Source organism: Acanthopagrus latus, chromosome 2 (genome assembly GCF_904848185.1).
Source record: "Acanthopagrus latus isolate v.2019 chromosome 2, fAcaLat1.1, whole genome shotgun sequence".
NCBI classification, from domain to species: domain Eukaryota; kingdom Metazoa; phylum Chordata; class Actinopteri; order Spariformes; family Sparidae; genus Acanthopagrus; species Acanthopagrus latus.
The window spans coordinates 20,438,145-20,452,536 of NC_051040.1; the positions used below are offsets into that span (position 1 = coordinate 20,438,145).

The window sequence follows — 14,392 nt, forward strand, 5'->3', positions numbered from 1 at the left end:
GAGTAGTGGTTGTGTTATTGTGTCATGACTTGTTTGTGCTTATGTGTCGTGGGTTTTTTTTTTAAAAAAAAACAATTTTATGTCATTAACCCGTCAGCGACAGCAGAACAGCATTGTGTGTCTGGTCAGTTTTCAAAATAAAATACCTGGTGCCAAGTTGGGTATGTACAGCACAGCAAAGAGGGAAATGATTTACAGTAAACACACAAAACAACCAAATAATGAAACGATTTCACTACATAGCTCATGTTCTACCACAGCAGAGGCACAAAAATCCAAACAATCCGAAATTCCGAAATAAACACCATCAGAGCAAGTCGACTATATGAGGCTGATGTGATGCTCCGCTATTGAAATACTCCCAGTGGGGTCTGAGGCTGCTTGGACGACTGAACAAGATCGTGTTGTACACACCAGGTAACAGAGACGTGCCCAGTGGAATCAAGAGGCTCGGCTCAGTAATGACACTGAAAATGGAAAACAAGCTCCTGCCAAAAAATCCGTCCCACATTATAAAAAGTTGATTACAGAATGTTTTATGTCCAAATCTTTTGCAATTAAGGAATTAACAGGATACATAAAATGAAATATCGAACATTTGTGCTTCTTTTGATTCATGAGATACAATAGTTGGGTATTTTAAAAAAAATGAAAGCTCCACTTTCCCCATTTTATGTCATCATTTTACCTTTTGGAACTGTTTTTGTTATGAATTGTGATACAGACGTGTACAACAAGGTCAGTACACTACGACCTGTATCACTGTTGGGTGTTCCTATCAGTACAACAAACATAACAGCTGTTTTTAGTTCTTGTATCAAGTTCTATCACAATGGGCAACTTGTTTTTTTTCAGGTCCCCACTGACAACAATAAGAATCATTTCCTGGAAACACTGTACCCACACTGTTGAGCCATTATCTTCCATTGCCACAATTGGAAAAATAAAAGTTGAGAAATCATTGAATTGAGTGCAAGAGAGGACAGACGTGGCTCTTAACTTAAAACACAGAAACAAGCAGTGACAATCTGATGAAAGGCTGGACTATAATGTGTCAATTGATACCACATTGAGGTCTGTAGATCATCGACTGATTTTGGCGAAGAAGTCAGTGAAAAATCTTAAGCTGTGTAAGGAAACACTACATTTTCTCATTTTGCCCATGTTGTGATTAAGTGTGACTGCCTCTCAAATTTAACACAACTTTGTGTTGTTAAGCTCGACTTGGGGCTGCATTTATGCTGAAAAAATTGTTATATGTGTTGGGGAAAAAGATTTTGGCTGAATTATTAAATATATGCTATTAAGTAAGAGTTAAAGAAAGATTTTAAACAGAGTGGACCCATACCTGCAATGAAGGTATGAAATTAAGAATGGTGTAATGCCTTATCATAGGAAGAGGCAGACAGATATCATACACCTAAAGATGATGATTGAAAAAGACACATGTGGGTATGTTATACACATTATGTGTGTAGTGTAAATGCTTCCATGTTTTGCCTAATGGTCACAACCTGAGGTAGGAATTAAGCCACCTGGAAATACATCATACGAGTTCCTCCGACAGACCGGTAAAGAAATTACTTCAGTGTGTGTGTATGGACAATATGCAGGTTATACGTTGCGTCTACATTCTTGTATAAGTGTGACTTAATAGGGTTCTCGAGAAATCAGAAGACTGTATTTTAAATAGACTTTACTCTTATTAAGATTATACAAATGTATAATTTTAATTGCAGGATGTCAATAAAGAAGTCAGTAAAGCTTCGGAAAGGAAAAAAACACATACAAATCCAATCAGTGAGTGATGGCATCAAAGGCCAGCAGCCAGGCTACTGTCCAAAGCAAAAAACGGTTTGACCAAGAAACCCTGATGTCAGTGCTATGAAAAGGCAGGGTAACACACCTGGTTGTATTTATAAGAAGAGAAGTTTTGTTAATTAAAACACTTAAAGGAAGACAGCCGGTTTTGAACTGTCTCAGGTCGTAGTGTTAGGGGAAACACATATCAACAAAGGAACAGCCTTTGACGCAACACCAGAGTGCTCTCCATCGAGTGAATGGCCGTCCGCTGCCTCTTGTTTTTCCGCAGTGTCTATGACTCTCCCTTTTCTCCTTCTTTGCTTCCTCCATCAGCAGCGTTCTTTTTCCTTCCGGTGTAGAGTTTCCACAGTTATTCCAGTTGTACCACTGTTACCTGGGGATAGCGACTGGGGAAAACAATACCTCTTCCTGTTTTGGTTGCGTAATGGCAGGCGGCTTCCTTTGTGCCTTAATTTGACCTTCATTTCAATAGCATAGGGACTCATTCTATTTGTAAAGCCATTACACCGATCATTCAGTATTTACTTCAGAATGATCAGTAGAAGCAAAAAGTTGTTTACAGGTCACTTAAACTGTGATGCTTTTGTTAAAGTTGGTAGTTTAACTGTTTGAGAAAAGAGGAAAATGATCAAAAATATATGTAGTTGTCAGCACTGTCATACATTATCCTCTAACAATTATGCCTTTTTATTTCTGTGTTATTTGGGTTCTGGTGCATGTAAAGGGTCTCCTGACAACAGAAACTCCTCTATCCCTCAGAAAACACTAACACATCACGTCAGAAGTCCTTTAATCCTACATCAGCAACCAGTTTGGCAGCTCCTCTGTTGTTATCAGCGCCACTAGCTCAGGCATGTGCAAGCTGACCAGTCAGAGCCGACGCTGTGTTCAGGAGGGGGGTTTCTTAAAGAGACAGGAGCTAAAACAGAGCGTTTCAGACAGAGGGGGAATACAGAGCTGTAGCACTGGACAGTATGAGAAAACTGATGTGTATTTTGAGCATTAAAGCATGTAAACATATTCTAGTAATAATCCAAAATAAAATGATGAAGCTGAAAATAAGCAGAATATGTCTCCTCTCAGTCTGCAGTGACTCCTTTCTTATAACAATAATAGTGAATTCTCCTGTACATTACTCAGTCCTTCTCAATGTTAAAACATACATTCAGTTTTAGAAAAATGCAACTGAGTCACTTTTGGACTCATGTCCTGCTTTGCTTATTTAAGTATGACTTATTGAACTGACTTTACACCAGGGTGCTTCATATCATGTGACATCAAGCATGCCACTGTGATGGCTACACCTCCAGCTGCGCTTAATTTCTGCTGACTCCACAGTTGGTGAAAGAAATGCTGAGTAATGGATCTGTCTTCGACTCATCACTGTCTGAAAACGTCACTCTGAGTTCTTTATTAATTACATGGGTTGAAGAGGAAGTTCACGTCAGAGTGGAGGGGACATTTAGTCTTCCACAGACAGAGAGTCTGTGGGTGAAGTTATGTAGGTGAAAGGGGAGGACGGTCATTGAGTTTAAACTTTGCACTAGAGACTTTCTGTGATGTTTATAGATATGGATCTGTATGAAGTGCACATCTGGCCTGCTGTTATGGTCTTCACTTTATGATTTAGAAGTAAAACACTTTTATGCATTTAGGATTTTGAGTCATGTGTACACGTGAGGAAAATCCTTACGTCTTTCTTTGAGCTCCAGTGACTGGATCCCCTCCGGCTTGGCCGTAATGGTTTCATATGGTCCTGAATACTTTAAATCATTTGCACTGTGTTGCAGAGGGGTGGTGGAGGGTTCAGTCATGAAGCAAAAATGTACAGAATCCCAAAGATATGGGCTCCCTGGGAGAGGTCTGACTCCTGTCTCTCACATTTTGATTTGACAGTTCTCCCTGCCCTCGCCCACCTGAGCTTGTTTTTGCTGCATGATATATGACTTTCGGGAGATGTGTACACGAAATGAACACTGGAAGCTACAGAGAACACGTTTAAGTCGTAAAAATTTGTAGACACATCCCTCTGGATATCATTTGTGCTGATCTGTGCATTCTTGTCTTGTATAACCTCCATTGCACAAGAGTTTAGGATTCAGGGGTGTCTCTTCGCTGTGCATTGTTGGATATGAATAGATGTGAACATGTGAATGTCCACAATAGATAGATTAGATGGATGGCCATGAAATTTGGTACAGATGTTCATGTTTCCCATTCAGTAAATCCAAATAACTTTCGGGTTCCCACACTACCAAAGCCAGCACTCAATCAAAAATAATTAATCAACTAATGAAATGTATGTCCAAATGCCTGATGATAACCCTGTCAGCTCAGCAAATGTTAGCATGCTAATGCTAAACAAAGATGGTGGATGGTGTCCACCTAATTTCTAGTGCACCTAATTCCTATTCAGTTTGTTTAGGCATAAAATAAGCAAACGGTCAACAAAGATATTAACATTACTTCCTCAAAATTACATAGTACGCCTTTAACATCAGCATGTTAGCACTGTCATTGTGAGTATGTAAACATACTGGTGTTCAAATCAAGCTCTCTCAGTGCAGCTATCATGGCTGTTAACACCTTATTCAAAAATGTTTTGTTATCTTAATATTTTAGAAATGAAGTCATTGTAATCTGTAGTCTTTACTCTGTGACTTTGTTGATCTGTGACATTTGTAGGATGTCTGTCCGCCCCAAGAGAAGCAGGTCTTTCCTCACCCGCTTCAAGGGTATAAGGACAGAGGGTGACGTCTGCTGTAGACATTATTCAGCCCTCTGAAGCAAATTATGAGATGTGATTTTCAGCTACATAAATGATTGATTGATTGACTGGAAAAGCCAAAGAATCATGAAAAGGCAGCTGCATGCCCTTGGTACTCGTGGTGGACATTTCTCACGAATTGCTGATTTTTTAAGGACTGAGCGATGAGCTGATAAAATCCTCGGTAGATTATTTGATGATGAAAGTAATCATTAGTTGTGGCCCTGGTCTGAGAGTGACTAATTGCTCCATAGCTGCCACAACAAACATCTTGAGCATGCTGAGCCTGACAGAAAAGACAACTAACTAATGAGTTTGGATGCTGTTGTTCTTATTTTCGCCTTTGTAAATATTCCATTGAAGTTTAAAGAACCCTTTTCAAATCAATGTGAAATAGAGTTTTATGGAATTTCGAACACCTTGTTCTGCTCTTCAGTTCTTCTGTATGCACTCAGGGTCTCCTCTGAACCACTTTAAGGGCTGAAATGTCTTCACTTAAAGGTCCAGTGTGTAGGATTCAGGTGGGGTCTATCGGCAGACATATAATATTCATTGTTATGTTTTCATTAATGTATAATCAACTGAAACTAAGAATCATTGTGTTGTCCTTTCCTTAGAAACTTAGAGCGTTTTGTATCTGCAGTGGGAGCGCGTCCTCCATGTTGTACTGGCACGTTGGTATAGTAGCCCATAAGGAACAAACCAATCACAGTCTCTCTTTCGGGTTTTTCGCAGCCACACCACCAGCTGCTATTGAATCCTACAGATTTGGCCTTTAGGATGTTAAAAATGAAATATATATGTGCAGTTAATAACTTTGACTTAGATGCACTGGTCCCAGCGCCGTTAGTGATACCTTCACTTTATGGTTTTGTCATTGCTGTGGGTTGTAATTGCTTCTTACCACAGCCATGTCTGCAGTACAGCAAAGGAAATTATTTTTCTCATGACTCAGACTGTTTAAGTGTCCTCTTAGGGGCTTTATGGAAGTATTTTGCACAGACATTTTGATATATTCAGGACAAAGAAAGAATAGCCAAAAGCTATGTTGGAGTCATTTTTTTCTTCAGAGCTATGTAAGTGTCTCTCCAGAATTGGTAATTATATATTTTTTTGTGACTCTCCTTGGGATTCTAATGTGACATTTGGGAAACAGCACTGCAAAGAGAGAAAGCCATCACGTCCTCTCCTGCCTCTTCACATAAACCTAACAATAGTGTAACAGATCAGTTAGGTCTCTGTTTTCTTGGAAAAATATCCGAGGAGAAAAATGTTGCCTTTGTGAGCTAGAGAACCAAAGGTCATTACAGGAGGTTTTTAGTGAGATTTGTAAGTCATGATGAGGAGTAGGCTGTATGCTGGAATGAAGGTATGAAGGTCAGATAATGCACACACGCACAGTTGTAGGACGACACAGCTGAAGTCAAATAAAGTGCTCTCTCAAAATAAAATGTGGGTCAATTAGTAGATATTTAATCATCAAAAAGAGTACATTCAGTCCAGCCAGGCTGCATGTCACATGTACCCCGTGTGCGTTTAGATCAGCACTATAAATCCTCCTCAGTGTGTTTCGGTACAGAATCTCATCTCCTCCTGCCTTTTAACATTCCTCTGAACAGGCCTGTAAATGTAGCAGCCTTAACTTTATGGTTATTATGAGCTCTCTCCCTCTTTCTGTACATCTACCTCTGCTGTCTCTTTTCATGGTGATTTATGTCATGCTTGATGTTGAGTATGATTTATGATTAAAGTAAGGGACATAAAAATAATCACTGGTCATCTTCTAGATATTTATGTGCACTCTTCTTTTCCTCCTCCTCCTCCTCCTACACAGAACAGAACAGTACAGAACAGTCAGTCCTCCCTGTTGATCAGTACCGGTCATCTGTTCTAACATTAGGCCTGTGCTTAAAGTGATTTATAGCTGTGGATCACCTGTTATGTAAAACCTCGATTTTAGGCTCCTGCCTATATGACAAAAGTTCCCCATATTATAGACCAGATGTTCATGCATACAATATATACTGTTAATGTGATAAAAACTGATACACAAGGTAATTTTGTTTTAAGAAGTCAATGCAAAGGCAGGTATGTTGTTACCTAATTGAAATTTGTTGATTCGCTGACTTTTCTTGTAGCGCCACTCTGAGCTTTACATTTGTGGTTTTGAGTGAAATGCTTGAACAACCACAAGATGGATTGTCAAGACATTTGGTTCAGACATTTGTGCTCCCCTCAGGATTCATCTTTGATCACTGCTTAAAGGGTAACTCCATCAATTTTACACATCAGTGTGTGTCAACAGGTCTTCGGAAGTACTACTCCATACAGTTTAAGTAGTATAAATCCCTTTGTGGCACACTTGTGTAGGAACTTTGTGTGATCATATAAATTGCCACCAGTGATTCCATTCAATGGTTACATTGTGGGTAATTTAGGTACCAGTTTTTGAAAAAACAGTCCATTATAGCGTTGCACTCCTATAACCCTTTTGGACCTGGATTATGTACAGGTTGATATGCAGTAGTACTCCCCAAGACCCATAAACGCTCTTTAATGAATGTTACCCTTTAACTTGCTTACCTTGTACCACCAACTAGTCAAAATATCACTTTTTGAAATTTTTGGTTCATGAACAAATGCCTACAAAACTAAAGACATTCCCATCAGCCTCAGTTGTACAGACCAGCAAATGTTTTTTGCTAACATGTAACATTATATACCTGCTACATGTTGGCATCTTGGCATTTCTTGTTGATATAGTATATGGCAAGAATAAATAGTTCTAATATAGAAGAATAATGTTTCTTTTTGTGGGATTTTGATTAATGTCAATCCAATAATCTGCTTCTGCTACCTCTTGCAGCACATGTCAGCAGTCCACCATGAATAGATAAAGTTTATCTAGGATAATTTAATTAAATCATCACATGGGACTCAATCTGAAACCTGCTGAAATGGGTTGATCTCACAGTGAAGCTGTATGTTATATTCCAAATGAAGTGCTGATTTCTTCATCTGTTAAATTGAATCAGTTTGTTTTATTTTTCTGACTTCATCAGACTATGTTCACACAGTGTTTCAACTTTTTTCTGCAGATACTGTAAATAATGTAAAATAGAAGACCAACAGACATTCAACATCAACACCACACAAAAATTATCTTTTGTTAGTGTGGTTAAACACTGAATTTACAATATTTTCTTAAACATTAAAGGGACAATATCTTCTGCTTGTCAGTTCACTGTAGGACACAAAAGCCATTGTTTGAAATCTTGAAATGTCACCAATAATGAAGCTACCATTTGGAAACAAGAGTCTTTGTTCTGAACTGTGAATGATTTAAAGATGTTGCATACGTGAGTCAGTGGCTGTTGGGTAATGCTGTGGGTTGATTTTGCTTGTGCGTCAGCTCTGACTTTCTTTTTTCCTGCATCAGCATCATTGAAGCAATATTGACAACAAATGGGGAAATGGATCTGAACACAGATGTTGCATCATGACTGGGGGTCATGTCTGCTTTATGAGAAAAATAACAATTTCAGGAAATACACAAGATGTTGATGAACAGCTGCACCACAAACAGCTCAAAGGAAAATTCTTGAATGTTTTCATAACTTTGGCCGTCAGTTATTTTAGTAACTTGACCCTTGTAGATACAGTCTAATACAAGTCCTGCAATAAGTTCACTATCTGGCGAGTCTGAAATGCTGTTGAATTGTATTGCATTATATAAAGTGTAGTTTATGTTGACTGTAGAAAATATGGATGGAGCTTCTGTTTTCAAGAAGAATCTGATTTTATAGTATATGATTATGACAAAATGACCCAATTCTCACTTGATTTTTTGCCTTAGTAGTAAGCAACAGTTTCCTATGACTTTTTGGTCTTAATTGCTAGTTTAAGTCTACTTTAATACACAGTGATGTTAATTTTATAGATTATGGTGATTATGGATTATGGTAAAACAGATGATAAGGGAGGGTACAGCTTTCGGGTGAGGATACCTTGTGATTGACAATTTGGCAACCAAGATGGCGATGGCCGTATTGCCAAACTCAAGGCTTCAAAATGGCAGCCCACAGACCATTGGGTGATGTAAGGGTGAGTTTTCGCTTGGTGCACCCTCATTGCTATAAATGGGGTGGACAAAATAATGGAAACACCTTTCCATATAACGCTGTCAGTTCCACAGCAGCACAAACTGTGGCCTCGGATACGATCATAAAGTTGAGTCAACGCCTCAGTAACAATGAAAACTGATCATTATGTCCTTGATAAAGGGAGAATTCATCGCAGTGCTATTGCATTAGACTGTAATAGGTTTAACTAGATGTACCTAATGAATTAGCAACTGAGTGTACCAAGGATAAAGTTTATAACACATAAAAAAGTGGTCTTGGTTTGAACAGGGAGAAAGATTTGAAAAGACAGTAGACTTCACATTGGTCACCACTGTTCACACTTAATACTGGTTTCAATACCATGGTTCCTGTCAAGTTTGTATTTTAAATTTGTTGTTTGTACAGTTTTGATTTTTTATTGCATGGCTGACCACATATTGAAACCAACTCTGTCTCTCTTTCTCTCTGACAGGTAACCACATGCTGTTACGGGTGTTGCCCTCGGTCTACCCCCGACAGCCAGACACCATCCACTGTCACCTGGGCAACCTCACTGCCATGATGTCACAGCTGGAGTCCCCGGAGCAGCAACACCTGATCAGACTTATTCAGATGGTGGCAGAGCAACATCCACTTGTGAGTTGTTTGAGTTGATTTTTATGTGAGGAAAAAAAAAACACAGTGTACCGTGGGAAGATAAAACTATTCACTGTCCCATCCACACACTGTTATTTTGTGTGACCACATGGGCCTGAGTGAATTATCCCACTGCCACTTTCCCACAAATCTGAATGCAATTTATATTTCGTCACATATTTCAAAAACTTTTTGTTGGCATCTTAGTCAGTCTTAGATTAACTGTTTCAAGAAGCATAGAAACACCTAATTGAACACCAATTATTCAAAATGATGATGAGGGAGTAATAGCAGACAGTTTAGTTATCTGAAAAAAAAAGCACCATAAAACTAAATCAGAACTGCGTCTCTATGGCATGAGTTTAAATTCATCAACAATGTAGAGCTTTGCTTTAACATCTCTGCCAGTGAGTCGAGCTTAATCAGACATTTACCGTTAAAATTTGCTTGATCCTGTAAAGATCTCATCACGGAATGTAATAAAAATTACGCTGGAACGTAGCTAGAAGTGAGGAATTGGAGCACATCTCTCAGTAGGAATTCCCTTAATCCTGCACATTTCGGAGCAGAGCAGCTGATGTTCAAGATTAGGGGAAAGTACCGCATACCAACAGACAGAGCACATGCTGGTAAAACATGGATAGTCTCACTCACATGTGACACACTAGAGCCACAAAACCAGCCATCTGGAGTTATTCTGATCCCCACCCCCTCTACGGACACACAAAATATTTCTGCTCTGATTGTGGCTACATTCATCACAACAGTTAGATCCACTTACTGGAAGAGATGTGGTACTATTGAAAAGATTTTATGGAACTTTGAAATTGCATAATATCAACATCTTCTCCTTGATGAACAGATATTTTTTAGATTAACAAGATTGTTCAGAACAAGTGACTCATAAAATAGCAGCAGGAAGTCTTTGTCGGACTGATCCAGTCCAGATCTAGTCCAGTCCAGTGGGACCAGTCCAGATAATGAGGCGGAAGAGCTTTCAAGCTTTTCTTTTTTATTAGTTACCAGTCGGTTTATCTCACTACAGGGTCACTCCTCTAACCTGCAGCCTTTGTTAATGACACCTTGAGCCTCTACTCCAATGACTGGTTGGTTTATTCTCAAAATTAAGTAACTTTCTGTCCTCTCTACCTGTGTTTCTTCTCACCTGAACAGATGTTGAGCCCTCAGGTGCCCACACTAGTCAGTTACCTAGGAGACCATTCCCTAACTGAGGCCCTGCTGGTCGCGCTGGTGGACGTGTCACAGGCCAGCCCTTCCTCACTGGTCAGCTTCCTGCCAGCGCTGAGGATTGTGGGACAGCAGTGTCCTGCTCTCCTGGGTCACGTGGCTGAAATCCATGGTGCTGTGGGGATCATCAGTGAGGTACAGATGCACATGAATTAATACTTTTGTATTCATCTGCAGCAGTGATTTATAGTTGGTAGTTAGTTGGAAGCTTGTGTTTCAGGATTAGTTCAGACTGAAGAGAAGGGGACCATCAAGTTCCCATAAAAGCACAATCAGTGCTAAATGGTTTTCTACAAAAAACAATGTTATAACTTTTTTCACTGACTTGGGTGAAACTGGAGGATATAGATAAAGATTTATAGAATTTCTGATGACAGCTTTACCACTAAAGTAACTGCCAACCGCTGCTAAATGCATCTACCCTTAACTTTGTTAGTTGAAACCCAAACCCAGCAGGTAAATATCCTCTGCACTATATTCCTTGTTGGCCTTCACCGTCTCACAGGCTGTAGTGTTCCCTCCTGGTCCGGCCATCTTCACTGTTTGGAGACATGTTCGGACTGCTAGCTCCATGGCGGGTTGTGTAATGCACATTCAACACTTCTGGCTACTGTAGACGCCAATAAAACAAACAACATACAACATTTGAATCACAAGTGAGCTTTAGAGGTGCTGGTGAAGGTTAGTCGCTTCCCTCAGCTTCCAGTGTTTGTGCTAAGCTTAGCTTGGCATTGTTGGTGCCAGCTCAGTATTGACTTAATACACATTACAGTGGGATCAGTCTTTTCATCTAACAGTAAGAATGCAATTTACTTAATTCCCAAACTGTCAAGCCACGCCCCTCAAGAAAAACATTCAAGTAAATAGTTATATATGTTAGCCAATTGTGGTGCATTGGCTGTTCCTAGTAAACAGAGTCAGATAAACACATTCATGTAAAAATGGCATTGACTTGACATTATTATACTCCTTATGTCTGCTTGGCAGTCACACACACACACGCGCACACACACACACACACACACACACACACACACACACACACACACAGAAACATGCAGGAGTGATTATTTTAATGAGTATGGAGAATTTGGCTGCACTCTCTCATGACTTGTTCTCTGTTGTCCTGCCAAGCATAAAACACACACTCTCACACCGGACAGGCCGGGCAGATCCGGAAGTTGTGACTGCTGTCTGACACCAAAATCAGGGTTTGCCTATCCTAAACAAACACGTGCCGGCTCCTCAGAGAGTTCTGTCTCTCTGCAGCTGAATAGAGATGAATACATACAACAAACTGCAGCCCCCGTGGGGGGAAAATTTGAATATGATGGAGCAATTAAGTAGCAGAAATGGAAAATCAGCTTTGTTACGATGGATTACTTTATTATGATCTGTTCTCAGAAAGGGACAGTCTCAACTGAACCGCAACTGGATCATCCAAACTTCCTGTCTAGTGTGTGAAAGTATTTGATTCAGCAGATTTTTAAAAATACATCTGCTCAAACTATAACTAATGCTTCTAATAACATAGGGTTTTGGAAGACTTACAATATCAAAATATGTTTCAGCTAAATTGGTCCCATTAGCCCCGTTTTGCCCAACCTGTGGGTTAAACACTGGGCTGCCCTGCAGACTTGGCTGCTCGTTTGACCTAATAGCACTTCTTTGTTGTAAAAAGTGGTGTTTGAGCCATTAGCTGACTGTGGACCCCTCCCTAGAGACCCTCTACAAAAACACTTGAGCTGCTGATTGCAGGTTAATTAGCCTTGCAACTGGCGCAAACTGCAAGGTGGCGTCACTGCTGACTGATGGGTTGGAAAGGGAAGGAATAATGTCACAAACACAGACATGCACACATTGGAGGGTCAGTCATTAAGACTTGTTTTATCAGCTGCCTAAATTCTTTGGTGATCCTGTTTCATGTAGCCCTGTAATCAGGTCACGATAATGGTGAAAATTGTTAAATCATACCTGCCAAACACCATCATGTTCACATTGTATTTGTGGGGATGCTAGCATGCTAATGTTAGCTTTATCTCTCTTTTATTTCAGTGCAGCCTCACAGAGCTGCTGGTGTGGCTGTAGACTGTTAGGCCTTGTTCAGACTTCCGGCTTTTCAGATTGTATCCAGATTTATTTTAGATGCACCCTAAGTCCACAACACAACAAAACCACGTGAAATGCAGTTTTTGCAGATTGGATCGAAGCCGCTTTTGGCGGAGGTTTGAAATATGATTCCAATCAGATTCAGATGTGTATTGTCTTAAATCAATCTTAAATCAATTGTCTTTTGTTGTTTTAAGTGCTGTGTCATAGGCAACTGGACCTGTTTCAGCTTCTTGAAGATGTTTCACCTCTCATCCAAAAGGTTTCTTCAGTTCTAAGTAACTGGAGGGGAGTTGCAGGTAAGCTCTGTGTGGGAGTGTCCTTGCAGAGTCATTAAGGGCACCTGTAAGCTCTGATTTTCAGGGTCGTTAGGGACACTTATGGGTCACTCCCCTCCAGTAAGTCAGAACTGAAGGAGCCTCTTGGATGAGCGGTGAAACGTCTTCAAGAAATGGAAGCGCGTCCAGCTGCCTAGGATACAGAGCTTAGAACCACTATGACCTGGATGACTGAGAACCTTCATCAACATGTCTTTTGTTGTCTTTCCTAGCAGCCCTGTCTCCAAAAAATTGTTCACAAATGCATTCTGAAACGTAATACTGATCAAATCATGTTTTCTTAACATAACATAGTGAGGATATGTTGTAATTAACGTATCTGGCAAGTCAGCAAGTTACTTTACTGAACTGGGCACAAATAAATACCGGATTTAAATGTTGGTTTCACCCATGGGCATTTGGGATCTTAGCCAAGGCAGACCGTAAACAGGAATTGAAAACACCTCGGAAGATGCAAGCTGCTTCCGTATAACAGGTTAACAGGTTATACTTTTGTGTTTCCCACACATACGGTTTAAGTATTGAGTCACAGTGTGCAAAGTGCAGTGGTCCATTTGGGGCCTGCCTGACACATAGGTATGTAGTGCATGAGATAATTGCATGAACTTGTGTTGTGAACACGTAGTGAGTAATATGTGATTGTGCCTGCAACAGTGTGTAATGATAGGTAGGATGAAGTCACACACTAGTCCGTGTGTAATGTGTGTGTGCATTGTGAAGACGGTGACAGCAGGACAGGGTGAGAGTTCCCACTGTTTTCCTCTGGGTCCATTTAAGGCAGTTTAACATCAATTTGGGGGAATTAACGAAAGGGGAAAATATGGAACGACTGTCTTCAGAAGACACACACACACACACACAGATAGAGACATACACATAGAGAACACAGAGCTGGAAACCATAATCAAGCTTTCTGCTACTCCAGGACAACCTTTCCTCCAAAAGCTCCCTTCCTCCTGAGTCTTTTTGTTGAAGAACCTGCCAACCCAGCTTTTGTACAAACACAAATACACTCACACTCACACTCACACACGCACACACACACACACAGTTGGTCAGACCTCAGTGTCCTGTCTTTCTTCACATTGGATCCATTTGGAAAATAACCCATGTTTTTCTGGGAAATGCCTCCACCGAGGCCTCCTGGTGATGGCAGTGGAGAGTACCTCCTGTGGGTTTGTGTTCGTGCCCTACACACACACACACACACACACATGCACCCACACACACACACACACACACACACACACACACACACACACACACACACACACACACACACACACACACACACACTAGGATGCATTTGTACTTGATTGTGACAGGATTGCACAATAGTCTCTCTG

The 14,392-nt window shown here is 40.3% G+C and overlaps 1 protein-coding gene across 6 annotated transcripts in view; it reads left to right on the forward strand.

The window, feature by feature from the left end:
• The window catches only part of veph1 (ventricular zone expressed PH domain-containing 1), an 86,633-nt gene that overhangs the window by 31,402 nt on the left and 40,839 nt on the right, over positions 1 to 14,392 (forward strand). For all 6 annotated transcript variants that reach the window (XM_037082782.1, XM_037082745.1, XM_037082753.1 and 3 more), the window contains 2 exons: positions 9,188 to 9,351; positions 10,525 to 10,734. In XM_037082782.1, the coding sequence (XP_036938677.1) occupies positions 9,188 to 9,351; positions 10,525 to 10,734 (374 nt within the window). The remainder of the gene's footprint in view (positions 1 to 9,187; positions 9,352 to 10,524; positions 10,735 to 14,392) is intronic.